The 27,343-nt window shown below is 53.6% G+C and overlaps 7 protein-coding genes across 7 annotated transcripts; 4 read left to right on the forward strand and 3 right to left on the reverse strand.

The window, feature by feature from the left end:
* Positions 1–1,655, reverse strand: CkaCkLH20_08841 (uncharacterized protein; the record flags this gene model as incomplete). Its single annotated transcript, XM_038891556.1, has 2 exons — positions 1–1,123; positions 1,243–1,655. 2 exons carry the CDS (start codon positions 1,653–1,655, stop codon positions 1–3), a joined length of 1,536 nt encoding a protein of 511 aa, XP_038743192.1.
* A 5,433-nt stretch (positions 1,656–7,088) lies between these two features.
* CkaCkLH20_08842 (major facilitator superfamily transporter) lies at positions 7,089–8,854 on the forward strand (the record flags this gene model as incomplete). Its single annotated transcript, XM_038891557.1, has 2 exons — positions 7,089–7,349; positions 7,406–8,854. The coding sequence occupies 2 exons, from the start codon at positions 7,089–7,091 to the stop codon at positions 8,852–8,854; spliced, it is 1,710 nt and encodes a 569-aa protein (XP_038743193.1).
* Positions 8,855–10,728: 1,874 nt separating this feature from the next.
* CkaCkLH20_08843 (prostacyclin synthase) lies at positions 10,729–13,969 on the forward strand (the record flags this gene model as incomplete). The annotated part of the gene is made up of 4 exons (XM_038891558.1): positions 10,729–11,354; positions 12,507–12,935; positions 12,987–13,694; positions 13,747–13,969. The coding sequence occupies 4 exons, from the start codon at positions 10,729–10,731 to the stop codon at positions 13,967–13,969; spliced, it is 1,986 nt and encodes a 661-aa protein (XP_038743194.1).
* A 160-nt stretch (positions 13,970–14,129) lies between these two features.
* CkaCkLH20_08844 (uncharacterized protein) lies at positions 14,130–14,453 on the reverse strand (the record flags this gene model as incomplete). Its single annotated transcript, XM_038891559.1, has 1 exon — positions 14,130–14,453. The coding sequence occupies one exon, from the start codon at positions 14,451–14,453 to the stop codon at positions 14,130–14,132; it is 324 nt and encodes a 107-aa protein (XP_038743195.1).
* Positions 14,454–14,861: 408 nt separating this feature from the next.
* On the reverse strand, positions 14,862–17,423 carry CkaCkLH20_08845 (guanine nucleotide exchange factor vps9; the record flags this gene model as incomplete). The annotated part of the gene is made up of 4 exons (XM_038891560.1): positions 14,862–15,539; positions 15,591–15,763; positions 15,816–15,893; positions 15,944–17,423. The coding sequence occupies 4 exons, from the start codon at positions 17,421–17,423 to the stop codon at positions 14,862–14,864; spliced, it is 2,409 nt and encodes an 802-aa protein (XP_038743196.1).
* Positions 17,424–20,174: 2,751 nt separating this feature from the next.
* Positions 20,175–20,879, forward strand: CkaCkLH20_08846 (cutinase; the record flags this gene model as incomplete). Its single annotated transcript, XM_038891561.1, has 1 exon — positions 20,175–20,879. The coding sequence occupies one exon, from the start codon at positions 20,175–20,177 to the stop codon at positions 20,877–20,879; it is 705 nt and encodes a 234-aa protein (XP_038743197.1).
* A 2,062-nt stretch (positions 20,880–22,941) lies between these two features.
* On the forward strand, positions 22,942–27,217 carry CkaCkLH20_08847 (p-type ATPase; the record flags this gene model as incomplete). Its single annotated transcript, XM_038891562.1, has 3 exons — positions 22,942–23,349; positions 23,402–26,718; positions 26,770–27,217. 3 exons carry the CDS (start codon positions 22,942–22,944, stop codon positions 27,215–27,217), a joined length of 4,173 nt encoding a protein of 1,390 aa, XP_038743198.1.
* Between the last annotated feature and the right edge of the window lie 126 nt (positions 27,218–27,343).

Genomic DNA, 27,343 nt, shown 5'->3' on the forward strand with positions numbered 1-27,343 from the left:
TCAAGCACAAGGGTCATCGGCATAGGTGACCTCCCAGACCGGACAGCCTGGCTGTCCGATGTCGAAGTCCCGGAACAGAGCCATCCGAGCAGCCTCGGCTTGGCACCGCCAGCTGCCGAAGCGGTACTCGACTACGCCCATGTCCTCGGTGCTCAGGACCTCGATGATCTCATCGATATCAAAGACGAACTTGTCCTGGAACCAGGAAGTCAGGCACTGCGGGTTGACGTAGCGAATGTCACCCGCGATCTTCAGGGCCCGGCTTTTGTGTCCGCCGGTGTCTTGCTCCGCCGACTTGATCCGGTTCAGCGAGACTTTGGCGACCCGACCTCCGACCATGAGGCGACGAGAAGGGTTACTACACATGGAGTAGAAGCATTGAGCGGCCTTGAGTTCAAAGAAGACCACCTTGGCGGCGGCCGTCGTGTGGCCAGCATGGGGGTCGGGCGGGTTGATAACGCAGCAGTAGATGCGTCCGAAGCCTTGGATCTGACTGAGGAGCATGTTGTGAGTGCAGTCGGCCGGGAGGTTCGTGATCCACATCGAGCAGTTCTCGTTGTCGGGGATGTTGGCCGACTGGTTTCGAGCGATGGACGCGTCACCGCCGTAGTTGAGCGAGATGCCGTACTCCGCCTTCAGCTCGCGCTGAGGATCTTTGCTTGGGTCCAACCGACAGGGACGTCCAACAACCTCCATGGCTCGGTAGCCCTGGTTAAGAGGCGCGATACCGGCACGCGTGTTCAACTCGGTGTCTCGAAGTGGCCGAAGAGCTTGGCGCGGCTGGTTGCGAGGGGGGGCGATGGAGATGCCGCTCATCTGAACATTCAGATTTTCGATGGAACTGGCATTGCCGAGGGCACGCATCGTAGGAGCTGGGCGATCAGCGTGGATAGAAACCCTGACAGGGACCCGGCCGCCTGGGTTGATGATGGGGCGGGCTGTGGTGGTGCTCAAGCCGTGAGCCATAATGCCGTGGACACCTTGGGACTGGCCGAGATGGTTGGCGTGACCGCCGATGGCAGGGGCACCGCAGCCAAAGTTGTCGAAGGGAGCTCCATTGTCGATGTAGCCCGGCTGCCGAGGGCCTCTGACAGCAGCGATGTTTTGAGCCAGGTTGTTGGAGCTGGGAAGAGCATTAGCTTCGGACTGGTTGATACGTATGTGGAAGAAGTGGTTGTGTGCCGACCAGAACCAGTCTGGTCGGTGGTAATATGGTAGGAAAGCTCAGAAGAGGCAACTTACTGCCGAAGCTGGGGGTATTTATCCATCAGAGAGGAGGGCTTGACAGTCTCAGTGCTGTGGGAGGAGTTGCCACGATCCCATGCATGGGCAGCGTGGGTAGAAAGAGCGCGATCCCAGGCAGCTTGGGCGGATGCATTGAAAGAAGGGCCAAAGTTGCCCACAGAGCCTGAGCTGTCGGTGAACGCAGAAGCTGTAGAAACGGTGCGAGTTCTGGGACCAAGAGCAGGGTTGTTGGCGCGTACGTTCAGGGGCTCAAAGGTGGTAACGGCAGGTTCATTGCTGTGTGGATTCTTGTGGTTCTGGTTGCGAACACGAACACCGCTAGGAGACCAGCTCTTGACAGAATCAGGGCCCTCATCCTGGTTGAGCATGTCCTGGGGGCGGGACGGAGTCTGCTTGGAGTTGGAAGACATGGTAAAGTTGTTGATCTGACAAAGCTTCAGGAAAGGTATATCTGTGATGAACGAATCTTGGTCAGTAACTTGGCAAGTGTATGGCTTCATGTCGAGGAGACTTACTTTTGTTCAGTTGCCAAGGCTCAGGGGGTCAAAGGCGAGTTTGGATGAGGGTAGTCGAAATGCGAAATGCGAAACAAAAGAGGAAAGGTTGAATGACGATTGTGTTCCTTGTTGACCTTTGTGTTATTGGATGAAGGCTGCTGTGTGGTGGATGGAAGGTTGCGGTGGAGCTGTGTGTGACGAAGAGAGAGGTTGAAGTGCTTGGTCGCGGGAGAGATGAGATGGATTTTATCTCATGTGTCGGGAGCCAACCCAGCGGAATATTCAAGGTCGTGCTGGTATCAGGCACGTGATATTTCCGTCCAGAATTGCCTGGGAACTGGGAGGATAGGCTGGAAATAGAGGAAAGGAGGCCGCTCTGGAGGCAGCAGATGTGGAATGAAATGCCTGACGGGTTGTGGTAAGGCAGACCTCAACTTGGCCTTGAGGTAAGTTGCGTCCAGAATGCGCTGGGCAACGGTGGACAAAAAGGGAAATTTGCCGGAAAATGGGTGCGGTAATAGGCAGCGAGAGAAGGGTTTTTTCGATGTTAAGGGTTCCTTTTGCAACTGACTTGTAGAAAGGAAAGCTTTTGAGCGCACGATGGAGATGAGAGAAGAGTCTTGAATTCGAAGTTGGTAAGTTTGAGCTCCCGATCGCGAGCTGTAATTTGAAGGAAGTGGAAAGTTTGTGGTGGGAGGGAAGAAGGTAAGAGAAGGGTTGTGGTAGTAGAAGTGGTGGAGGGGAAGGTCGTGAAAGGTGAAGTGAAGCAGCCGAGGTGGGGCGCCCAAGAAGGGAAGTCGACAAAATAAGAAGTCGCGATGGGCCTCAGCTCAATCGGGGGCAAGATGGCAAATTTTGAAAAGCAATCCAGTAGCTAGTTGGTAGAAAACGCGTCAAAGAAGATACCATCCAATGCCGGAACTGCTTCTGAGAGACCGAGGCCAGTGATTACATGTAGCCACACCACAAAAGTAAGATATCAAAGAATACTTCGTAGGATACGAATGACTACACAGTTGGCCAAAGGAGATGGATATTTTGATACTAAAGTTGAGTTGGAGTCCAATGCCATAGTCGAACAAGAGCAGAGGCAGCCTAAGATGAAGAATGAGGCAAACTTGAGGTATGAAGCCCCTGAGAGACAGAATTATGAAGCCAGGCAAACAAGTTGGGCCTTGGGAAGTCATGGTCATGATAGGAAGATCCGAACACAGAGATTGACGCTTTAGCCAGACACGGGAGAGATTTCGTGTCGTTGAAGTACAAGATTTTCGAAGCTTTACCACAGTCAAAGTCCAGAAAACAAGGTTGGGACAATGGGTATCTTGAAGTGGAAAGAACGTTGTGAAGCCCAAAGGATGGACGCTGAGAGAATAGGAAAGTGCAAGAGAAAGAGCAGAAGAAGCCTCGTACACAATCAAAGGACACAAATTCCCGGGCTGAATCTGGTGTAGTTTTCGCGAATCATATGGAGAAGAAGAGAGGAGGCAGTCTTTGAAATTCTGGTAAGTTCCAAGTATGGTTTGACGACGTCCCAGTTCAAAGGCAAGGCTTCACGAGTGGAAAATAGAGACTAGAGCTGTGAGAGTGTATCTGGAGTCATGTAGAGCATGTAAGAGGTTCGACGACGGAGAGGGAAAGAGAAGGCGCCAAAATACCAAGGGTACCTTGGAAATTTAGGTCCGTCTTCAGAGGCAGGATCAGGAAAAGGCTCAATGGTTCTTGCCAATGTGGAGTAATTTTGTCACGAATTCAAAGCTAAGAGAACAGCTGTATGTTGGCTAAGTGAAATTGAGAAGGCTGAGACGGGCACCACTTGTGTTGAAATAAGACATGGAAGCTTGTTCCAAGAAAGCATATATCTGGATTTCGCTTGAAGCTTGGCGCTTACGCAACGCTGAAGAGCTGATGAGAGGCATTGCGAATGTTTTCTATCAACTCAATGAGATTTAAAGATTGAAGAATTTCGCGGGTTGGCTGCCAAAGCCCAGAAAGATGGCAAGCAGGTGAAGTTTCCGTTTTTTGCGTGAAGAAAAGGGAGTAGTAATGTCTTCTGGTGAGGTTTAAAAGCTTCTGAGTTTGTCTTTTGCCTGACAAATGCACAAGTTTCGCAAGCAGTTGGAACACATAGTTTTCGGGCTAGCTATTGAACACACAGTAAGAGAAGAGCCTGCTGCTTCTGAACACCTCCCACAAGTACATGCACGGATGAATATGTAGAAGGTTCTAGACGCGAGCTTCCTGACAGTGTGTTTAGGTGGAACAAATGAATGTTTCTAGACAAGATCAAACATGGTACGGGCAAGTCAGATTTCTGTCATTCGATTAAACGCCGAAAAACATTGAAAAGCTCTTGCTTACTCGCCATAATGAGAGAAAAGCACCCGTTGATACTGGAAGTTCAGCAAGGAATGTTCAGCAAGAATCAAACTTTTCCTAGCATCCGACCAGACAGCGTGGCAGCACCTGCTTGATAGCAATTCTGAACATTACCAGAGGCTCGGGAATGTTCCAGCTTTCAAATTCTGCACGGCGCACGATTGTTCGTCTAAGATGGAATCATGCTTGATGGCAAGGCACATGGAGAATCGAGGTCAGATCGTTGTCCTCCATCCAGGCTCTTCGATTTTCTAGACAGTCTACGGGCTGGAAGTGATCTAGATGCCTCACTGAATGCTCAATCAAATGTAGTCTGCGTGTCTCAGGCTCAAGTCTACCATCCTTGTTTCCATGTCAGCGTGCTGGTGTCATGTGTTACAATCGTCTTTGAGAGGATCAGACACACAAGGCAGAGCAAATCTTGACCAATCAGCCCAGCAGCCATGTCATCGAGAATCTACTGCGGTCGCTTCCATGGCCTCTTGGCTCGGAAAACGGCTGCAGCCGCCCGAAATGTGTGGCTTCTCGCCACGCGTTCCCAGATTCCACCAAGTCAGATTCTTAACCGCCTCGCCTCGTGTGCGCCTCTGGCCCCTTCGCAAGATCTCGCCGCCTGCTTCGTCTATCGGCCGGGATGCAACTAAGACAACAACCCTCTCGACCTGAGACGACGCAGCCCCAACTGTTACATCAGAATCCGTGACAAAGTGGATGGACGTTCGAGCATTTCATGTCACATTTCGGTGTCGTCGTTGACGCCTGATGCCAAATTCTCACCCTTGCACCGCAGAGATGAGAAAATAGATCTAGGAGCGCGCAGCTGAGTATGAGCCCATCTGGTCGCTCCTTGCACCAGGCCAAGTCCGATATCAGCCTCATTGCCCTACTAACACGGCAGACTATTACATCGTCTAGCTTCAGGCTTCGCCTCGTATTGAGGCGTGCCCGAAGATCGCGGACCGTATCCGCGCTCCCTTGCTTCAAGTTTTCTCTTCATGACAGTTCATCACAAGGATTAGTCATTTGTCTTACCCAGAACCAGCGCCACGGAATGGGAAACTTCTTGAGCAACTTCAAGCGAGATTCTTCCGGGTTCCCTGGTAGGAGGACCGAGTCTTTCAGGGTCCCACAAGAACATGCGGGGCATGGCACAAAAAGAAAGTTGATGAATCACCTCTTGGCTAAGGAATTGAGGGCATCACGACCGGAATGCCCACCAAAAGAATTCACAAAAAAACAATTGCCGCATCCGAGCAGGGCGACCATGGCGACTCAGATATGATGCATCATGAAAAGTCATCTGCGGTCCCAGGAGTCGGTGAGGTAAGATAGTCAGCTTCGCCGTTTCTTTTCGAATGTGACAATCGAATGATGTCTTTACATCGAGCATGACAAGCGGTTACACATCGCATCGGAGCTCGCATGCACAGATCGACTCGACCCAACCCAATGCAACTCTGAAGGGACCCAACCGGATCTTGGGCCTTTCCAACAAGACAAGGGGTGTAGATCTGGAGAAAAGCAAGCTCAGACGAAGGGGTGGTCAATTTGACGCGAGGAAGCGTGCAGCCCCTTCCAATGGGTCTTCTCGGCCGCCTCGTCGTACGCGAGACCTTGCATCATTGTCTGAGCACGGAGTTCTCATTGCTTGTTGAGCCCTCGGATCTCCTTGTAATTGCTTTTTTCTGCAGTGATGAGAGCGGGGGTCACCTTTCCTCCGGCCGGCTATCTGGGAATGTAACCATTATGTAAACCGGCGTATCACCACCGTTCTTTTCTCAACAAGGGAGGGGAAACACGCGGAGCGCCCAATGACGACCCGGTGCATTAGATCCCCCCTCCGGGACCCTCCGAGTCTCCCTCCTTGCCTCCCTTCTTCATTAACACGAGGGCTCACCTTCTTCGAGTCAACGCCGACGCCGACTCCGAACCGGGAACCCAATGTCTCGAGTTGGCGTGTAGTTGCTTCCCGGTTACCAAAAGATTTGTTGACCCGGATCTACTCCCTACATTTGATCTACCGAGTTTCCAGTCGGGCGGATCTCAGACAATGCGGCGCCTTTATTATTATTCTTTTTTCTTCAAGAAAATTTTCCAAATCACAAAGAGATCCCAACGTGCCATGTTCAGTGCAAAAGCGACGTCGCCGTTGTCTGATGTTACTGTCAGTGTTCCGTTGACCATTCAGGCTTCCAGAAAACGTTGCGGCCGCATACCTCCAGTCGAGGTTGAAACGTGCCGACATCGTGGCCGCATCTCGTCACTCTTGGCGACAGCATTCCCGTGATAACAAACATCAAGCCTGTGACATCAGGTGCTCATCTAGAAGGCCTTCGTCACCGTTCTATACGAGAAGAGAAATATTATCCATTCCATGCGGCGATCTCAAACTACAGGGGGCCAAGGGTGGTCCGCTGCCGGCGCGGAACATATCCCGGAAGCCTCTGCCGGGAGACATGGCCCGTCGACTAGCAAGGCCAACGCAAGCCACCGCAAGAAGGGTGAACGGGCCGGCTGTCTTTTCGCACGGCAGCCAAGACAAACGACTTCTGGGATTCATGTCTCCGGGCTGCAGCTCCGCATGTCTTGTGTGATCCTTCATGTCCCATGTTACTGGTTCGTACTCACACCCACTCGTGTAAGCCAGGATCTGCCTAGGCGAAGCAACTGCAAAAAAAGATCTGACCAACATGATCCTGCTTGCCATCTCCACCTCGATGGCGGGCCGGGGGACGCTGCCGTGCTCGGCCGACTTCTTCTTTGAGTAGGAGCGTGGGCAAACACGGCCGGGGTATGCATCCACGATGGTAGATACAAAAGCCTGGGGCATCTCACCTTTTGGTATGGCATCTATTCACCAGACGTCTTGACCCAGAGCACCTCACCTTACTTGCAGAGCCCACTCGCAGTATCAGAGATAGCTGACTACTTCACCTTCTTCATCTTTACGCGCCAAAACTACCCATCATGAGCGGCCATCCTGACGAAAGGGGCAACTCCCCCTCTCCCCCTCCAATCATCGGAGAAAAGGACGTTGAGGTCATCATGCACGACGCGATGTTCTCTGATGAGAAGTATTTCCAAACAACGACAGTAACAAGATCGTCACGAGATGCACAGTCCGACGATGAGTCGAGCAGTATCACCAGTGAGCCCCAGGAGCTGGCTCTGTCCAAGTCTCGGGCCATTGCCCTCGTCGCGACAGCAACTGGCGCATGCTTCCTGAACGTAAGCCATCGCCATCTGTCACCGACCTACACACAGTTCCTAACATATCTGAACAGACTCTCTCTATCCAAGCTGTTGTCATCATTCTCCCGACCATCGGCCGAGACCTGAACATCCCAGAGTCTCGGTTGCAATGGATCATCTCGGCTTACTCTCTCACCTTCGGCTGCTTCCTTCTGTTCTGGGGCCGCATCGCCGACATCTTTGGCAAGCGCCTGATCTTCATCGCTGGTACCGCATGGCTCGCTGTCACGACGATTGCCAATCCCTTCATCCCTAACGAGATTGCCTTCGACGTCTTCCGCGGCCTTCAAGGCCTCGGCGCAGCTGCCAACGTACCTACCGCTATTGGGATCTTGGGCACCACATTCCCACCCGGCAAGGCCAAAACCTACGCTTTCGCTGCCTACGGCGCCGGCGCTCCTCTTGGTAGCATCTTTGGCAACATTCTCTCTGGTATCGTGGCTCAATATTCCAACTGGAAGTGGGTTTTCGGCGTTCTCGCGTTGAGCGCTGGCTTGGTCGCCGTGGCCGGTATCTTCGTCATCCCTCCTGAGCCGGTCAAGTTGCACAAGAAAGGTGCCAGCAGTGAGCAGTCGGTCGACTGGATTGGTGGTGGACTGATCACCATTGGCCTCCTCGCTCTCATGCTGGCCCTCACGGAAGGCAACGTGGTCGGCTGGCGTACGCCGTGGATCTCAGTACTCCTCGTCGTGTCTCTGATCATCATCGTCGCCTTCTGGTTCTGGCAACGCCATCTGGAGTTCAAGACAGCTCGACCTCCTCTGATGAAGACGTCCATTTTCCACAGCGTCAAGTTCTGCGCCGCGCTGGCCATCATGGCCCTCTTCTTCTCGTCCTTCAACAACTTCCTGACGTATGCGACGTACTTCTACCAGCAGTACCAGGGTCAAGATATCATCACAACAACATTGTACTTTCTCCCCACAGGAGCGGCTGGCATTCTCGTCGCAATCGCCGCGGCGATCCTGATTTCGCGAGTACCAACGTACCTCCTGCTGCTCTGCGGCAGCGTCTCCGTCTCCATTGCTTGTCTGTTGTTCGCAGTACCCATCCCACCAACAACATCCTACTTCGCCTACGGTCTGCCAGCAATGATTCTGTCGGTCATTGGTTCGGATACCGCCTGGCCGTCGTTGATCCTCTTCGTATCTAAGGCGCTTCCCCAAGAAGACCAAGCACTGGGCGGCGCACTCGTCAACTCTGTGGGGCAAGTCGGCCGATCTATCGGTTTGGCCATCTCTACGGCTATACAAACCGCCGTCATGGCAAACGCCAGGGGCATTTCTGTTGAGAATGTGGGCCCTGTCAAGGAATGGGACCAGCCTTCACTAGACGGTATCAGGGCAGCTTCTTGGATGAACTTTGCTCTCGGTATCTCATCTGTCGTGATTGTTTGTGTCTTCTTCCGGGGTTCCGAGATCGTCGGCAAGGCCGAACCGTCTAAGCCCAAGGGGCCCAGAGATGAAGAAGTAGCGGTCTAAGAGAAGTGTGTAAACTAGATAAAAGCATTGTGAATTATTTATGTTCGTTTAGATGTACATAGATACAAAAGTTTTGCATTTTTCCAACTTCGCCCAATGTAAGCAAGCAGATAAATCCATGATCTCGTAATTAATGGTTAGTCAAGACACGGGGCAGTAGTTGATCGCACCAACGGGCGATCGCATTCCTTCGAGAAGAACGGCCCACGTTGTCTTCAACCGAGGAATGAGAATTTCGATAGACCAGCTCGCTTTTTCTGAGAACAGAGTCACTAACTCGCAAGAAAACCCCGCCCGGGACAAGAACGCGGGCGTTCCGTATGCCACCGAATCACACCATCTAAACGATCACGTTTCCCTGTTCGGGGTCGCATTACATTTCTAGACTCGTATCCTAGTTTCTTGGATCCGCGGCGTAGGGCCGTAGGACGATGTTTGCTGGACTTGAACCCTGTTCCAACCTCTTTCTGCGGGCGTGGTTGGGACAAACACTTGGTGAACAAGGGGAAGGACCGTACGGTGAAGAACCAACAAACCTGTTTGCCCCAACCTCGTCGTAGCCATGGCCGACCGGAATTACACAACATGAATCCTCGAATGCAAGGTTTCGCTGTCTTGTCTGTATTCGGGACCATGCCCGTCTCCGCATATCATCCTGTATATTCATCAGTGCCACCCATGCGACGGCATTTAACCGTCGGCATCTCGCACTGTCGACATCGGGTATCACGATGAGATCCGGGGCCTGCCGTCGATCGGCTGAGCAGTGACCGTTTGGTGCTCAATGTTGCAATTGTAATGTTACAATGCCTACGTAGTTCGTCAACAGTCATGATGAACGAGGACAATAGCATCGGGACCAACCCGTCACTAAGAACTAAAGAATACCACAGTCTGAATTTCTAATGACCTGTAAAATAGGCCTAAGGTTTCGTGCTTCCACAGCAGCATGAGTTGAATGTGCTGCCTGATCCGGCTTACGATGAAAATGTAGGCATTTTCTGGTGGGCTTAACCAGCTTCATTGAGAATCCTAACTCGGCAGCATCTGAACCGAACCAAGCCCACGTACCTGCCACAATGAGGCTTGAGTTTCTCAGGAGTTCAGATTCGCCGACAAAAACGACGAGAGATGTACATTGTAACTATCAAGTGACCCGGCCGCCTGTTAATCCCCACATGGAAGAATTTGCACCGTTGATGACAGTTCGTAAACCACGTTCAGTTCACTTCATTCCCTATATGTAATGGCCAACTACCAAGAAATAAAGAGGTTTTGAAGCAGAAGCATGCGCAAATTCCTTTTAAACCGGAGATACGAAGTGTATGCAGTTTGGAAATACCGGCGCTGATGCACGGTCACTGCCATCCATTGACGATTGAGGACATTCCCTGCTTCTCGCGAACCTAGAAAGAGACTATGTAGATGACGATGGCTAGCGATAAATCACCGATAATAATGTTTGGGTTGCTTCGTCCATGGGGATTAGTGAGCTGCCTAAAGCCCCAGGGATGTTATCACGACGCTCGCCGCTGCAGTGGAGATTGCTGACGACCAAGTACTATCTTCACTCTTGATAGAGTTTACCAACTAGTCGGTACCCAATTTTGTGCATCTTTCTCCATTCTAGGTTGGGGAGCCTTAAGGTAACATACCCGGTAGTCCTCGCAACTAGAGCGCGATCTTTCTCCGACACCTTTCTGGCTGTCTGTAGATCATATATAACGTGGTCTTTTCCCCAGACATAGGCCTTTAGAGCAGTGCAGTTGCAGCAGAATATCAAGTTCACACGTACACTTTCGAACACTAGCTATCAACTTCCAACCGGGAAAACCACCATCGCCGCCCTCGAATCCATATTTCCATAAGGTAAAATGTTTTCCACTTCTCAGAATTTCAATTCTATCAACAAGCCCTCCAAGCCGAGCAGACTTTCGAAAAGCCTCAAGTCCTGCCTAGTCACTCAACCCATCAAGGCCGTCGCAGACTTGGGCAAGAAGGTCCACACTCCTCGTTCCCCAGAAAACGTTGCCTTAAAGCAAACGGCCCAACCAGAGCCGGGATCTCAGACAAAGTCCTGCCTCAGAAAGACAATTTTGACACCGGATTTGATCGCGCCAAAGAAGTCAGTTCGTTTCGCCGAAGACACCATGGACCCCAACATGTCGATTACCTCGCAAACATCAAATCCAACCATTTTCAGCCCGCTCGACATCCCCATTGTACGAGACGGTACAGGAACAGCAATTCCTCAGTCCAACACGACAGAGCTCAAGATGAAGCCCTGCTTGAAGAAGACCCAGGGACAACCCGCTTCGGTCCCGGCTAAGAAATCAGTTCACTTCCCCGATGACACCATGGACCCCAAACCATCGGCTAGTTCGCACACGTCAAACAAAATTCTTCTCGGCCATCCCAACGTCCCCTACGTGTCAGAGGATGCACGAAGGACGAACATACCCGCTCGCGTCGACGAGCAAACAGAAAATGAGGCTCCTAAGTCAGCCACTCCGGTTAGGAGCTGCCTAAAGAGATCCTTACCGAATCATTCTGCGCCTCCCATCGCGAAAAGGACCAACGTTAGTTCGGTTATTGGACGGAATAGAACAGAAGATCAATGAAGACCCTGAATTATCAAACGGCAAGAACACACCCTAGGTACCTCTCATGCCGAGGCAGGCAATTACCACCAAACTCGACGAAAAGCTCGAGGACACACACCTCCCACCCCGCCTGTTACGCCTCCTGTGAGCATGCGTTTAGGCAGCAGTTGTTAAAACTTTCCTGGCTTACATATATGGACATGGAAGCTTAAAGAGCGGTTCCGGACCCGGCTCCACTTCGGCTCCAGGGACCCATTCCCAGCTCCGGGACATCGGCCCCGCATCGGTCCCGAAACGGATTGGTCCCGGCACGCCACATTTTCTTCTCTGCTAAAAGACGTCTTTCAGAAGTTCAACCGAGACTTTGAATTATTGGGTGGTGCGTTTCGAGGAGCTAATTGGGCCTGGATTGGCGCCTATCAGTCCCCGGGACTTATCGCGGTATGCAATGCTCTGGGGTGACACAACATTGACCAAGGTCATGTCGGCGCTCCGTGCTCAAAGACAATACGACTCTCAATGCAAAAGAATTGCAGAATTACAAGGGTCATGGAGTTGAATAGCATTATAATACAAAATGTGGCACATTCAGAGCCCAGGTTCACAATGACTACGCGTGAGAAGATGGCTTTCTATGACCAGGCCGAGTCTGCCTGCCAAGATACTTGATGCGCGAAGTTGAATTTGATAGGGTCTTTCCCATTCGCGTGAGTATGTATAAATGCAACCAACGTGCTATCCATAGAAACCACTTCTCTGTTGGTGGATTGGGAGCCATACATCATGGCATTTCTTGTGGATCTTGGTGGTCTCGGCCAGCTATATGGTCTCATCGGGGTCTTCGTGACCCTCATCGTCGCCTACGTCATTATACACCCATTATCCATGGATTCAAAAGAGCCTCCGCTGATTCGCTCACGAATCCCTTTCGTCGGACACATCATAGGACTACGCCGATACTCTTGGAAATACTTGAGAATGATACAGTAAGCCTTCAAGGTCTTCGTCGGCACGTCCTTCTCTGCTACCTCTAACGACTTGACTTCCAGCGCAAGGTCAAACAAGCCCCCAGCTTTCACCCTCCCGATGCTCAAAGGGAAGGTATACGTGGTGACCGATCCCGCCCTCGTTCTCTCCGTCCTACGCAACCGCTCTTTCACCTTCGACCCATTTATGAGGGGTTTCATCCAAGGTCTTACCGGCACCCTTCCGGAAACCATGGACATATGGGACGATCCAACCTTTTACGGAACCTATGTGAAGATCGTGTGGGATGGTATGGCAGGAAACTCACTTCTCCAACTCAACGTCTCGGTGATCGACAACGTGGCGAAGGCTCTGAAGAGGTTGGAAGCGAGTATCGAAGTGGAAAACCTGTACGAATGGAACCGCAAGCTCTTCACCGTTGCCAGCACCAACTCGCTATACGGCTCTAAGAATCCGTTCGGGCAGGACGAAACGCTCGTGGAGGCGTACTGGTATGTTTTAACCCGTCCAAGTTTCGCATGGGATTCACTAACAGACCCAAGGACATACGAAAGCCAGACCCAAAGACTTATCCCAAATATCCTGCCCTCTCTGGTAGCGCCAAGCGGCCACCGAGCGCGCCGCGACGTACTCGGTGCCTTGACTCACTACTTCGAAGCAGGCGACTCATCACTACCAGATGTTCCTCCAATCGTCAGAGATCGAAGAAAGCACACCGCCGCATACAACATACCCGCGCCCGAGGCAGCCTCTCTAGAACTCGCCTTCATCCACGGAGCCATTTCCAACACATTCCCCACATACTACTGGCTCTTCGCCGAAATCTTCAGCCGACCCGATCTCGTAGCGAGTCTTCGCGCTGAAGCCGCGGCTGTGATCGAAGAGACGGCGGGAGTAGAAGACGGGAAAAGAGTAGTTATACTCCACGCAAACAAACTCCAAGAGCGCTGCCCGCTGCTGATGTCCTGCTTCCGCGAGACGCACCGACTATACGGCCGCGGCATCTTGTTCAGGAAGGTCTTGGCCGATACCACCATCTCGGACGGGGCAGCGCAGAACTTCCTGCTGAAGAAGGGCTGGACGCTTCACATCCCGCAGGAGGTGCTGCATTTGGACGACAACGCTTGGGGCGAAGACGCGAACGAGTTCGTGGGAGAACGATTCCTGAAGATGTCGAGAGACGCGAACGAGAACATCGCGACCTTCACGCCGAAGGGTTTCGTGGGTTTCGGAGGTGGCAAGCATATTTGGTGAGTAATTTGGATGCAGCATACGTGGGCTGTGTTTGGCTAATCGATGCAGTCCTGGTCGGCATTTCGCAAGCGGAGAACTTCTGGGATCGATGGTTCTGCTGCTCGTCGGGTTCGATGTCACGAGTATGAGCGGAGGAGCAATCACGGTCCCGAAGACGGCCGAGATTCCGCTGACGGGATCGCATGGCAAGCCTTTTCCTGGAAGCGACTTGAGAGGGATAATCAGGAGGCGGGCGGGATGGGAGAATGTTTACTGGAAAGTTGTTGCTTGATTCGAAGTAGAGGTTAGAAATGTTGAGGCTTGAACAGTGTTGAATCATAGCCCTCTGTGCCTTTGTGATGCCTGCGAGACTGCCCTTCGTTGTAGGATGCCGCGTCCCATAAGTAAAGACATGTGTTCTTATTCCACACTCGGCCGAAAGCGTATCCCCCTCAAGATGCCATCGACCTCATGAACCCAAAATCCTCAGCCAACCCATCCGCCCGCCTCGCCGCCGCATCCAAATCCTCCCTAGTCGACGGGATGCCGTGAGAAACGACCTGCCACCGTAGCTCGGGAAGCAGTCGGATGAGAACATCGCAGACGCGATAGAGCTCCGGGAGGCGGACGGAAAGCTCTGTCTCGAGAGCGTCGTAGGCCATGATAAAGTCGTCGTAGGTCTGGCCCGGTTGCTGGTACATGTTGCGCAGCTTGGAGACGGCCTCGAGAATGCGCCGCATTATGGCTTCGTCTACCGGGTAGGTGAATGGCTCCATGGATGTAATTGACTTCGAGGGAGAAGCTGAATATTGGTTTGTTGCCGTGAAAGGTCTACGAAATACAGGAAGCTCGAGCTCGAAGTGCTGTTCAGAACCATCTCGAATAAAGGGCCCGCCCAAATGTTGGCCGTCTGGTGTACAGAGTCGTCGGAGGCCCGTGGGGTGTCATTGTCAAGTTTCATCAGTGATGCCTACCCAATACTGATACCTGAAATTCATCAGAGCTTGCGGGTAGTTGACATCATCCAGTCCATCCAACCAGTGAGCATCGAGAAACTTCACGGCCAGGAGGCATCTTCCCAGGAAAACGATCACTGCGATCACATCACAGCTGAGTGGCAGTGTTGTACTTCTTGTGATTTCATTGCGCGCTTGGCGTCTCGTTTTAGTCGGCTAAACGATGCTCTACGTTGATAGGGCCAAGCAGGCGTCTACGGCCAATCCGACTCTGCCCTGCTTCTGGTATACCACATCCGAAATGATGTCCCTGTCGAGGTCGGGAAACATGCCCGCGAGTGTCTCGACAACATTGTTGTGCTCCGCGCGATGGAGGCGCTGGGCCTCGGCAGCTTCAGCACTGGCTTGTCTCGCCGCCGCTTCTTCTGCCGAGAGCTGGGGGCGAGTGCTGGGCTGCTGGCCTTCGATATCCATGCTAGGTCTTGGTGACAGTCGCTCAGACTGCGGCGGCGGTCGGGAAGCGTTGCTTGGTCCGGCTGGTGGGGGAGATGGCTCATCCGAGAACATGCGCCCAATAGTGCTGAGGGGTTTCTGTATTGAGCGTAGGAGGCCGGTGATCGGAGCCTGGTCATCCGCGGCGCCTTCGTTCGATGACGTTGATCTGCGCGGCATCGACGACTCGCCCACAGCAATCTCCAGAGATGGTCGTGAGGTTGAAGATTCACTTGGCGGAAAGCTGAAGCCGGACTTCTCTGAGAACGTAGGCTCCTGCGTTGGATAGGGAGAATCCAGCTTATGCTTCTCGGCAATGGCCGATACGGCTGCCTCCACATTCTTCTCGAATTCCTCGTCAGTGATGGTCAAAGTCGTTCGATCCATGTTTTCGATGAACTGAATGGCGCCCATCTGTAGAAAGTTAGCCACGAGACGCAACTAGACCGGCGGAACGGTCCGTACCAATGATGACAGGTAGTAGCCAGCTTCGCCACCGAGCTTTTCCTGATTTCTGAAGCGAAGGATGTATTGAACGTTGGACACCAAGTGCTCTGGGTTGGCTTGGAGGACAACGAAGATTAGGAGGGGCATAAAAGAGTCCGCAGATGAATCTGATTTAGAATGCTTCAACAGGCCTTTGATGCGTTAGTTCAATACTGGATCGGCTAATCGGCGACGTGAACTCACCAAAAATCACTTTGCAGCAGTTCAAGACGCAGATGATCTTGTCTCTCGGAGCGCGATAAGACTTGATCTTGAGAAGTTCTATACCATGTCAGTGATGGACGCAGTTAGCCAACTTAGAGAACACCCACCTTGTTGAGCAAGCTTCAAGAACCGTCGTCCACTCTCACCAGACGGCGGGATGTCGAGGTGCTCTTCCCTCAACCAAGCATAGATGTTGATCTTTTGCGTCAAGACATCGTCGCGCTCAACGTCTTCTTGATGCTGACCTCTTCTTCCAGGACCCAAAGGTCGCTCGCCGCCTCTCTTCTTTGGCTTTGCGCCGGGGATAGGCTGTGGCGGTGGGATCGCAGGGGAAAAGGTTTGTGTGTAGAGTCTGTTCATCACCAGCTTCTCCATGCCCTCGCGAGCGTTATCAAACTCGGCATCGGAGACGTCCCGCCATACCTCACATTGACCCATCTTGTTGGCGATGAACGCTAGGAAATCGCTAATGATCTTGACTTGCTCATGCACCATCCACTGTCGCTTCCCAAACTCCGATAAGAATGACTTGAGGTATCTAGCAACCGGGTCCGCTTTCTTGTTTCGCAGCTGCTCCAAGAATCGGTGAAAATCGAATGGCAAGGCTGGCTCTGGCTCTGGTTCCGGAGGCGGCGGCCGGTGAAGCCCTGGAGACATTTGAGAATCAACACTCATTTGACGGTCATCGTGTGAACGTGCTGGGGTGGCCGGAGGCCCATCCTTAGGGGGTACAGGCGGCCCCTGGTCGTCCGCCGGCCTTTCGCGAGAGACCATGCTCGCAGGAGAGGCAGTCTGAATCCTCAGTCCCTGGAGTTCCTGGACTTGATGCGATAGCGATGGGGCAAGAGGTTCCAAACTGGACTTTCGTGGAGGGTGCTGGATGCCCGGACTGCCCAACATTGGCGACGCGATCTCCAACCGTGGGCTCATGACCTCTTCAGCGCCAGGGCCTCCGCCATCGCCGGTGAACTGCTCCATGATGCTCTGAATCTCGGAGCGTGATCCCTCTTGCTCATCTTCGCTTGCGTATCTGCGCTCGTCGTAGCCGGCGTCGGATCGGGTGGGAGAGGACTCGGACGAAACTCGGCGCGGGCCTGCATTCGAAGGTGTTCGAGAGGGAGGCTGAGATGTCCTCGGCGTAGGAGGTGTCGGGTCAACATAAGCGGCCGAAGTCGCTTCTATTGTGAGATACTGTGTGGCGGTCTCAGGTGGACGAGGGCTCGTTGGCTTCAACGTCGATATCGAGGCGGCCATGGGTTCCGAAGCGCTCTCAGGGGCAGGTGCGGAGGCGTCGAGGCTAGATCCTTCGGCGGATTTTCTGGCGGTGTCCGTAGCTATTTTGTCTACCGGTTCGGGGGCAGAAGCATCGTCGCCAAAGTCGATCAGGTCGTCGGTAGCTTGCTGTTTGCCCGCCGCCTTGGCGGATAGGGCAGGTTTGCCATCGTCGTTGTGGTTCTCGAGGTTGGTGGGCTCTGTTTCAGCCTTGGACCCCGCGGGCTCGGCCTTCGTCACCGAGGCAGCGGTGTTGTCATGTTGGACGTCGCCCGGTAGGCTAGAAAAGTGATCTGCGGGATCTGTAGAAGACATACACCACAGATGTTCAAATCGAGTATGTTTTTGGGGGACGAACGCTCCAGCTAAGGCGAGCAGTCGAGTTCGAAGTTGGCGACGGGTTGTGGGGGACGAGGCTCGAGCTCAGCAAAGGGCGGAGGCGGGACAGTCGCTGACATGCGAAGAGGAAAAAGCGAGATATCGTAACGACCGATCTTAGAGAGAGAGAGAAAACGTATCGTCGCAGGGTGCTGTGAACAGAGAGGGAAAGAGGTGTTGTCGGTGGCAGATGCGCTGGTGAGCTATCGAATTATCACGGGATAAGATCAGCAGCAGCTTAGCGGGTTGGCCGTGTGACGATGAGAGAAGGCTGCAACGGCACGGGTGCACCGAGCTCAGCTTGCGATTCTAGACCCCACAATTCGTGGGGTGCCACTGGAACGCCAGGACTGCTGCTGAGTCTTTGCGCTGCGCTGTTTGGCGGTGACGGGAGCCAGAGTTTTGCCGAATTCCAGGGTCCCACGACCTGCAGGAGCGGAGGGCCCACTCAACGACGTCACTCGGGTAGGAGGGCACGGCCTCTCGGGTAAACCTTTCGCCGTATAGCCGCACGTGACTTCACGGACACCGCTTAGTAAGGCCGGCTCCGAGATTAAGATGGTCCACATCGGCCGGAGATCGGATCCGGGTGCTCGGAGTGTCCTGTAATTCTTCCGCACCGACGCACGGTCTCGTCACCTCGTGTTCGTTCCCGTGTTCCCGTGTCTCAGCTCGACAAGGACTCAACTTCTCAAATTCTTCCGTCGACCTCGGTTCGCCAGTTTGCATCACCGTAGTCGACTCATTCCTGCATCAAAAGCGATCGCCTAAAGGAGAAAATCTGCCACCATCGCCAAGTTCGACTAAGGTAGGTCAAACGCTTGACCAGCTTGTCAGATCGGCGCAGGGGATTTGGCCCCGAATCCTTTCGCAAATCTTTCTTTTTCGGTTACTTGGACCGCGCCTTTGGATCGTCCGCCTTTCGCCTCCGACAAAGCCGTTTCCTCTCAACCCGATGGCATCGATCGTGGTCGAGACCTCCTGTTTCTTTTTGGTGTCGTTCACCGTTCGGTCGACGTACCTGAATAAACGCCAGGCGGTCCCGTCGTCAACTTACTTTTCCTTTCCGCCGGGCTCCGAACTCTGCCCTTCCGGCGTCCCAACCTGCGAGTCTATCTGCGCTCGGTCCTCTGACAAGTGTCAGACGGCAAGAGCCTCGCCAAGCTGCCCTGAAAGGGCGACGACGTCCACCGATTCCGGAGTCCGTACCTTTTCCCACCACACTAGATGTCAGACCTAGGATGGTAACTCGATGTGTTGATTGTCAGGACGAGTTGTCCTGCTCACCAAGTGGTCAGGACCTCTAGGCCCATCCCTGCTCAGGAGTTCCCTCTATGAGCGTTTTCCCGTTTCGATCTGGTCATCTCAAGTTTCAGGTTGGAACTTCTAGAACGTATCGTGTTCAACCCAACTCGACGACCCACCACGGACGCCGTCAAATTCGCAAGCTACACTTTTATCGACAAGCGCCGTCCGCACATCAGGGAACCTCGTGGTAGACGACAGCCCTCCAGCTCGACTCGTGTCCAGCGGCAAAGTCATAGTTTCGGAAGCGTGGTTGACAGCTGGATGGTTTACATACAGCGTCACTTGCTACGTACTTGGTTTCTGGCGGCTTTCCCGCCTCCTGTAACCGAACTACTGCAGCCTAGCCTCTCCAGCGAGAGGACATTTTGGTTGGAGTAACGCTTCTTGTCTTGTTGTCAATCACGCTTTCTTCTTCAAAGTCGGTGAAAAGAGCCTCTTGTTCGCCATGTTCGAGGCCATCGCCTGCATGAGGCCGGAAAGATAAACTTCAGAGAGATTCCTTGACCCCAGCCTCGTCAACCATGGGTTGTTCTGCAAACAATCTCTTTGAAACGACGGCCTTGACCCCCAAATCGACAAGAGTCAATGGGGCCACCTTATCGGATTTAGGCTACCGAAGAGAAGCTAACAAACGATGCCTCGGTCCATGGGGGGTGATTCTCTCACTCCCGCTCTTGGCCCTTGATCTCCGATAAACGACGTCCACCAGGCTTTATGCCAGCCTCGAGAACAGACGTCAGGGGAAACCGACCAGCCGGAGACAGGCACAGCTGAGGGACTCGCTGACCAAACCCGACGGCTTGGCTGCCGCATCCCAGAAATCTGCAACCGTGCTCCTTTGGCCTGAAGGGAACATGTGTTTCCCAAAACGGACAGACTTGCGATTCGGGACCTTCCACCATTCCACATTCGCCTGCGCCTCAGGAGATTCCCCTCGAACCCCAGATACGTCTTACACGCCAAGGGCCACCTTCAACGGGTTGTCTCTTGCTGTTTGTGGCGCCTCGAGAGATGCGACTGGCCAGTTTTTGGACGGCCGAACGGGGTTGATCTATGGGATGAAATGGGATGGGGTGGAAACGCCGCCGAGGTTGACAATACACACACCAAATCGTCATCTCAACACCAAAGCCAAGGCCCGACGGCGTGGGTTGACGCGCAGCAAACTTTGTATAAAGATGGCTGCAGGACCCTTTCCGGTGAACTCATCTCATCATCATCACCATCTGCATACCGAAAGTCAACACCGCAGCATCAGCTCGCCATCATCCAAGCCCCGGAGGCAGTCATTCACTCTTTGCGCCGCTGTATCTTAGCCTGCTCTGTGAGCTTTCTTTTCATTTTTACTTTCACCCTTTCGAACCTTCTCTCCTTGCCAAGATGAAGTTCAGCAACGTTTTGGCCTTCGCTGCCACCGCGGCCGCTTTCCCCGCCCTCCAGGAATCTGCCAACGAGGAGCTCGAGGTTCGCGACATCGAAGCCCGCCAGCGCGGCGGCCGTGTTGGATCCACCGCCAAGGAGTTCACCGAAGGCGGCTGCAAGGACGTCATCATGGTCTTTGCCCGCGGCTCGACCGAGACCGGCAACATGGGCACGATCTGCGGCCCTCCCACCGCGAACGCCGTCAAGTCCAACTTCCAGAGCATGGCCGTCGAGGGTGTCGACTACGCCGCCGGCCTAGCCACCAACACGCTCCCCGGAGGCGCGGACCCGGCGGGCATCGCGGAGATGAAGCGCCTGATCGAGAAGGCCAACACCGAGTGCCCGAACTCGATGCTGGTCGTCGGCGGCTACAGCCAGGGTGCTGCGGTGACGCACCGGGCCGTGGAGGATCTGCCCCAGGGGATGAAGGACCAGATCGTGGCCGCCTTCATGTTCGGAGACACCCAGTTCCAGCAGGAGGGAGGCAAGATCGCCAACTTCCCCGAGGACAAGACGAACATCATCTGCGCCAGGGGCGACGCCGTTTGCAGAGGCACGCTCACCATCTTGCCGGCGCACTTGTCGTATGGCAGGAATGCTCAGGAGCAGGCCGATTTCATCACACAGAAGCTGACTGCCGCGGGCGCCCAGAGGCGCAAGTAAGGGGACCACATTTGCATGTCTACGAATTGTATGAGATGGCATAAGGGATTTTCAGTACCCTAGCATGTTTGGCGGTGGCGGGCTCTTTTTTTCAATTTCCTATCTTCTCTTCTCTTCTATCCACAGGCATTAAGAGATATCCTTTTCTTCTGTTGTTGCATATTTGGAACCAAGACTTTTGCGTTTGTGACAGCATCAAGGCCTCCTGGAGGACTGCTCTGGCGACGGGGCAGCCAGAGAGAGCTGACTGGAATTTGGGATGGAGTCGGCGGCAACCAAGACAGACCTCAGACACTCGTTGATCGATGTGCAAATCAGAGAAAATTCTCCGAACCTTGTTCTCCGTCCAAAAAGCAGCCTGTGACACTGACTGACTGAAGGCCTGACAGTCTGGGTTCCGGGATGAATCGAACGACTGAGGCAGGTACAGTGCGCAAATATTTGCTGTTTCTTGACACGGTACACCTTTGCCCTCGACCTGCACACCAGCACAGTGTCATAGTATTCTCGTCACTTAATTAGAACTTGCATCTTTTCTTTTCTTCCTTTCACCTTCACATCTCGTCTTATCACCACTCCAGATTCAACATCGGCTCCGTTTCAATCCAGCCGAAGAGGCATAACAGACGATAGCATCATCCCGCCGGCTCTAGACCAAACGCAATTCGACAGGAAAAACATGCCGAAGTCCCCAATCCCGAAGCCATCGCCTTCTCGCCGTGCTCGCCAAAAATGCACAATGCTCCACCAGCTTGCGACGTCGTCTCAAAGGGTCTTGCCTGCACCGCCTTTCGCCTGAACATTCCTTACTTCCTATGACGCCCGAAAACCCGTGGCTCTCGCCAAGGATGCTCTGCCCAGAACACCAGATGGCATCCGTGCTGCCTCGCGTACCTCGGGACCTGTGTCTTTCCCGCCTTCAAGAACCTTAACACGGCCGTCGTTAAGAGACGCCTTGGACATGGAGGTCGAGGTCCGGACCGCTACGACGCGGAGCCGCCTGGCATTGGCATGCTCTTGATCCATCTGCCGTTGCGGAGGCGCAAACGAGACGCCGGGACGGTCGATCCCCAGTCCCTTCGCGGCCAGCGACGCTTTTGGCAGTGTGTCCGAAGCAGGCCCTGCTGCTGCTGGTTGGTAAGTGGTATCGGTTCCTGATCCCTGCTTTCTCTGGCCCAGCAGGTGGTGTGAGTGTCTAACGGCGACACAACAGCAGGATGTTTAAGCTTTGGAACGTTTCTCCAACGAAGTCTTGTGCAATTAATGGCACACGTGGGAAAAGACGTCCATGGAAGGATTGACAGACGATGGCGTAGAGCTTTACGGAAATCTTGAAACCTTCAATCAACGTCTCCTGCTTCAACTTCGGTCCTGGCTGCCAACACCAATTATCGCTTCGCGCTCGATAATGCGACTCATGAATTGACATGGCCACCGAGGAGCACCACAGAACGGCCATTGACTAAAGGCCGTCGGCGACAAACCAGCCTCCAGTGTCCACCACGTGGAGAGATCAACACCGGATAATGGTGCCAACGGGGAAGCTGCCCGCCCATTGTTGCGTGGGAAGATGTGCGCAGGATTGCTCGATTGATATCTTTAGCATCCTGCAGCGCGTAATTTCGCGAGGTGTCTTTCGGGTCCTTGGCAGCCCACCCGGGTGAGATGCATGTCGTTAATGACGAACTCGATGCCCGCTCTTTTTCCCTGTTCACTGGGTCCTCGTCTCCCCACGATTTCCTGCCGTTCTCCTTCTCTTGCTCCTGTCAAAGCAGCAGCTGTCCGCGGGGAGGCGACAGGATGGCGCGTATTTTTCGTATTGTTCAAGTCTGTTTTCTGCAGGCTCGGTCAGCTTAGAACGTCGCCAACAACACATCGACCATCGGCAAACGAGCAAGCAAATTGCGCGCGCGACGGGGTCTAACGCAGTCCCACGATTTGCGACCTGAACGAACCGCGAATGCGACCGACCGATTATTTGACTGCTCCAGACATGATCAGTTCTGCAGGATAGCATTTCCGCATCCGCCACTCGTTTCGATACCCAATTGACACCGCGACGATGAACGAGAAGCCGGTATCCGATACACCTCCGCCGGGGGGCCCGCCGCATGTTGCCGACGCCTCGCCGGAGAATTCGCAATCGCCCGAGCCATCGTCAAGGCGCGATGCCATCGCCTGGTGCAAGAGCGTGTTCTTCGAGACTATTCTTGGTCGGAAAACGCTGCCACCATCGAAAAATGGACGCCATATTCCATTGCGACTTGACCAAGATGCGCCTCTGACAGACGAAAGACGTGGTGGCCATCCCTACGTGTCCAACGCTATCCGGACTTCCCGATACACTGTTTACGACTTTATTCCGAAGCAGCTCTTCTTCCAGTTCTCGAGAATCGGTAACTTTTATTTCCTCTGCGTTGGTGTCCCGCAGACTATCCCGGGACTCTCAACAACTGGATCATTCACAACGGTGAGTGATGACTACTGTGGCAAAGTCAATCATGATACCTAACACATCCTAGATCTTGCCGCTTTTATTCTTCGTCTTGGTCACAGTCGCCAAAGAAGGGTACGACGACTTCAAGCGCCATCGCCTCGACAAAGTGGAAAATGCGTGCACCGCGAAGGTGCTGAAGCATTCGAAACATGGTAGCCATGCAAGTGCCGAAAGCTGGCTGTCCACACTCCGAAGCAAGATTGGAAAGAACCGTGATCAAGGCGCGACGCATACGGACTCAGACGCGCCATGGATCTCAACCAAATGGGCCGATATCGAAGTCGGAGACGTCACTAAATTGGCGCGTGACGACCCCGTGCCAGCGGATATTGTGCTGTTGCACGCTGATGGGGAGAATGGGCTGGCTTACATCGAGACCATGGCCCTAGATGGCGAGACAAACCTTAAGAGCAAACAGGTGTCAACTGCCATCACGGACTGCGACACTGTGGAGGGTCTTCTTTCTAGCAACGCCGAGTTTGTTGTCGAAGATCCCAATCCAGATCTGTACAAGTTTGATGGAAAGGTTACCGTCAATGGCAAATCACTGCCCTTGACATCCGCCGAGATCATCTACCGAGGAAGCATTCTGCGCAATACTGGATGCGCCATCGGCATTGTGGTCAACACTGGGGAGGAGTGCAAGATCCGCATGAACGCCAATCAACATCCGAAGGCTAAGAAGCCTGCTCTCGAGACTGTGGCCAACAAAATTGTTATTACCTTGGCCATCTACGTTATCGTACTCTCAGTTGGATGCTCCATCGGCTATATCTTGTGGCAGAGATCTCAGGAGCGGATAACCTGGTATTTGCAGGACGCAGAAGTCAAGATCCACGAGATTGTCATCGGATACATCATTCAATTCAACAACGTTATCCCACTGGCTCTGTACGTCAGTCTCGAGATTGTCAAGGTCGGCCAGCTCCTAATGCTCAACTCCGATATCGAGATGTATCACGAGGAGACTGATACGCCGGCCCGGTGCAATACCAATACCATCCTCGAGAACTTGGGCCAGGTTGGATACATATTCACCGACAAGACTGGAACCCTCACTGAGAACGTGATGAAGTTTCGAAAGCTGAGCATCGCGGGCACGGCATGGCTTCATCAGCCAGATGTCGAGATAGAATGTGAAAACAGCTCTGTTGACACCTTAGCCGAAGCCAAGCAAGGTCCTCGAATCTCGACGCAGTATGTTCGACCTGAGGTGGTATCAGACGACTGTCTCCAGTCGCCGACGTCATTCGGCAGGCCATCCATGGCTCAGTCCAGGGCACCCTCGACACAAAGATCTTCATCCCAGTGGAGGTCAACTGGCCGCCCAGATCACGTACAACCTGACGTGACAACAAAAGACCTCTTGGAGTTCATCGCTTTGAGACCGCACTCATTGTTCGCGAGACGAGCCAAAGACTACATTCTGGCCATGGCGTTATGCCACACGTGCCTTCCCGAGTTCAGAAACGGTGAGATGGAGTACCAGTCGTCCTCCCCAGACGAACTCGCAATTGTCCGGGCTGCCCAGGAGCTTGGCTACACCGTGATTGCCCGGTCGTCTACGAGCGTCACCCTGCGTCTTGCCTCCGAGCCGGATAAAGAGCTGGTATTCGATATTTTGGATGTCATTGAGTTTAGCAGCCACCGCAAGCGCATGTCCATCGTCGTGCGATACCCAGATGGCAGAATCTGCATCATCTGTAAAGGCGCCGACTCCGTCATTCTTCCTAGACTCAAAATGGCGAATCTGGCATTGCAGAAGGCCCAGGACGTGAGGAAGAGCGCCGATCTGGAGCATGAACTTCTCCGAAAGAGCGAACAGCAAGATCGGAGAACAAGCATCGGCGGGCGCGCCAGTATGACTCTACGCAGAAGTCTAGGTCTGCAACGCACTGCGCCTGGCCCAAGCTCAAGGCCGCCGATGGATCGCAGCGTGTCGTTTGAAGCCAGTAAACTACGGAAGTCTGGCGATCTTCTACGCCCTTCGATCAATATTCGCACCACCTCATTCGAAGCCTCGCCGACCACGCCCACCTTCCCTCACCAAACCCCGGAGAAGTTCGCATTTCTCGATGACCCTGCCATTGCGGATGACTCAACGATTTTTACGCGATGCTTCAAACACCTCGACGACTTCGCGACTGAAGGACTCCGCACCTTGCTCTTCGCGCAGAAGTTCATTTCCGAGCAGGACTATCGCACATGGAAGCAGTCGTTTGACGCCGCAGCCACCAGTTTGACGGATCGCCAGGATAAGATTGAGGCTGCAGCAGACACCATTGAGCAGTCTTTCAACTTGGTCGGTGCCTCTGCCATTGAGGACAAGCTTCAGGAAGGTGTCCCCGAGACGATCGACAAACTCCGACGGGCCAACATCAAAATATGGATGTTGACGGGCGATAAGCGAGAGACGGCTATCAATATTGCGCACTCCACTCGTATCTGTCAGCCGGTGTCTGATCTCTACACTCTGGACGTGACGAAGGGTGATCTCTCCGGTCAGATGACAGCGCTGTCGGAAGACCTATACTCCGGCACCGTTCACAGTGTCGTCGTCATTGATGGACAGACACTGGCCGCGGTCGAGAAGTCTGAAGGCCTGACGGCACAATTCTACTCAGTCGTCCCGCTCGTCGATTCTGTCATTTGCTGCCGAGCCTCTCCTGCGCAGAAGGCACTCATGGTCAAGACTGTGCGGTCGCAACTCAAGAACAAGAAGGGCGGACGCATGGGGTACGGCCTTACCCTCGCCATCGGAGATGGCGCAAATGACCTGGCCATGATCTCCGCCAGCCATGTCGGCGTTGGTATCTCAGGCAAGGAAGGGCTCCAAGCCGCACGAGTAGCTGACTACGCTATTGCCCAGTTCAGCTTCCTCCAACGTTTGCTCCTCGTTCATGGTCGGTGGAACTACGTACGCACGGCAAAGTTCATTCTGTGTACCTTCTGGAAGGAGATGTTCTTCTACCTGCCGACCGCGATGTACCAGCGCTACAACGGTTACACGGGAACGTCTTTGTACGAATCGTCCAGCTTGACGGTCTTCAACACCTTGTTCACCAGTCTTTGCGTGATCTGCATGGGTATTTGGGAACAGGATCTTAGCGCCGAGACCCTTCTTGCCGTCCCGGAGTTGTACGTGTATGGACAGCGCAACATGGGCCTCAACTTGGCAAAGTACACCGGATGGATGTTTTCTGCTGCGTGTCAAGGCGTGCTGGCGTACTGGGGTGTTTGGGCCGGATATGTGTGGTTCGCGCACTCGAGTGATCAGGGCCTCTTCGCCGTGGGTGATTTGGCGTTCACTCTCGGTGTCGTCTGGATCAATTACAAGTGCTTGTAAGTGCCGCTCATTTTTCGTGGAACATTTCAATACTGACTCGATCACAGCATCCTCGAGACGCATCACAAGTCGGCGATTGTAATGGGTTCGTTCTTCATCACCTTCTCGGGGTGGTGGGCCTGGAACGCCTTTCTCTCTGGCATCTACGCTCCGGCGCCGTCGCCATACGCGGTCCGCGATGGCTTCTCGAAGATATTCGGCGCGGACGCCGTCTGGTGGCTGACCTTAATCATAATGACCCTCCTGTTCATCCTGATGGAAACCGTCTTCCGGACCCTTCAGAGGTCGGCCATCTTGGCCGGTCTTTGGAAGTGGCCGTGGGTCAGCAAGGAGAACGATGTGTGCGCTGATGAGTGGCGGTTGGAGCTTTGGCAGGAACTCGAGAGGGACCCTGACGTAAGAGAGCGGTTGAGGAAGCTGGCTCGTGATGAGCCCGAAGATGACGAGGAGGAGGAGGATGTTGACATCGCTGTGTTGGAGAGGGCTGTGTCGTAACTTCTTTGCGCAAGATACCCCATTGTTTCATAGGCTGGCAAGTGCAGCTTTTCTACAGTTTCTGCTTAACTAACACGAGCTCAATTCAAGCTCTCGAAAATGAAGTCATCCTCACTCGAGCCCATC

The sequence above is a fragment of the Colletotrichum karsti genome (genome assembly GCF_011947395.1).
Source record: "Colletotrichum karsti strain CkLH20 chromosome Unknown Scaffold30, whole genome shotgun sequence".
Classification (NCBI taxonomy): domain Eukaryota; kingdom Fungi; phylum Ascomycota; class Sordariomycetes; order Glomerellales; family Glomerellaceae; genus Colletotrichum; species Colletotrichum karsti.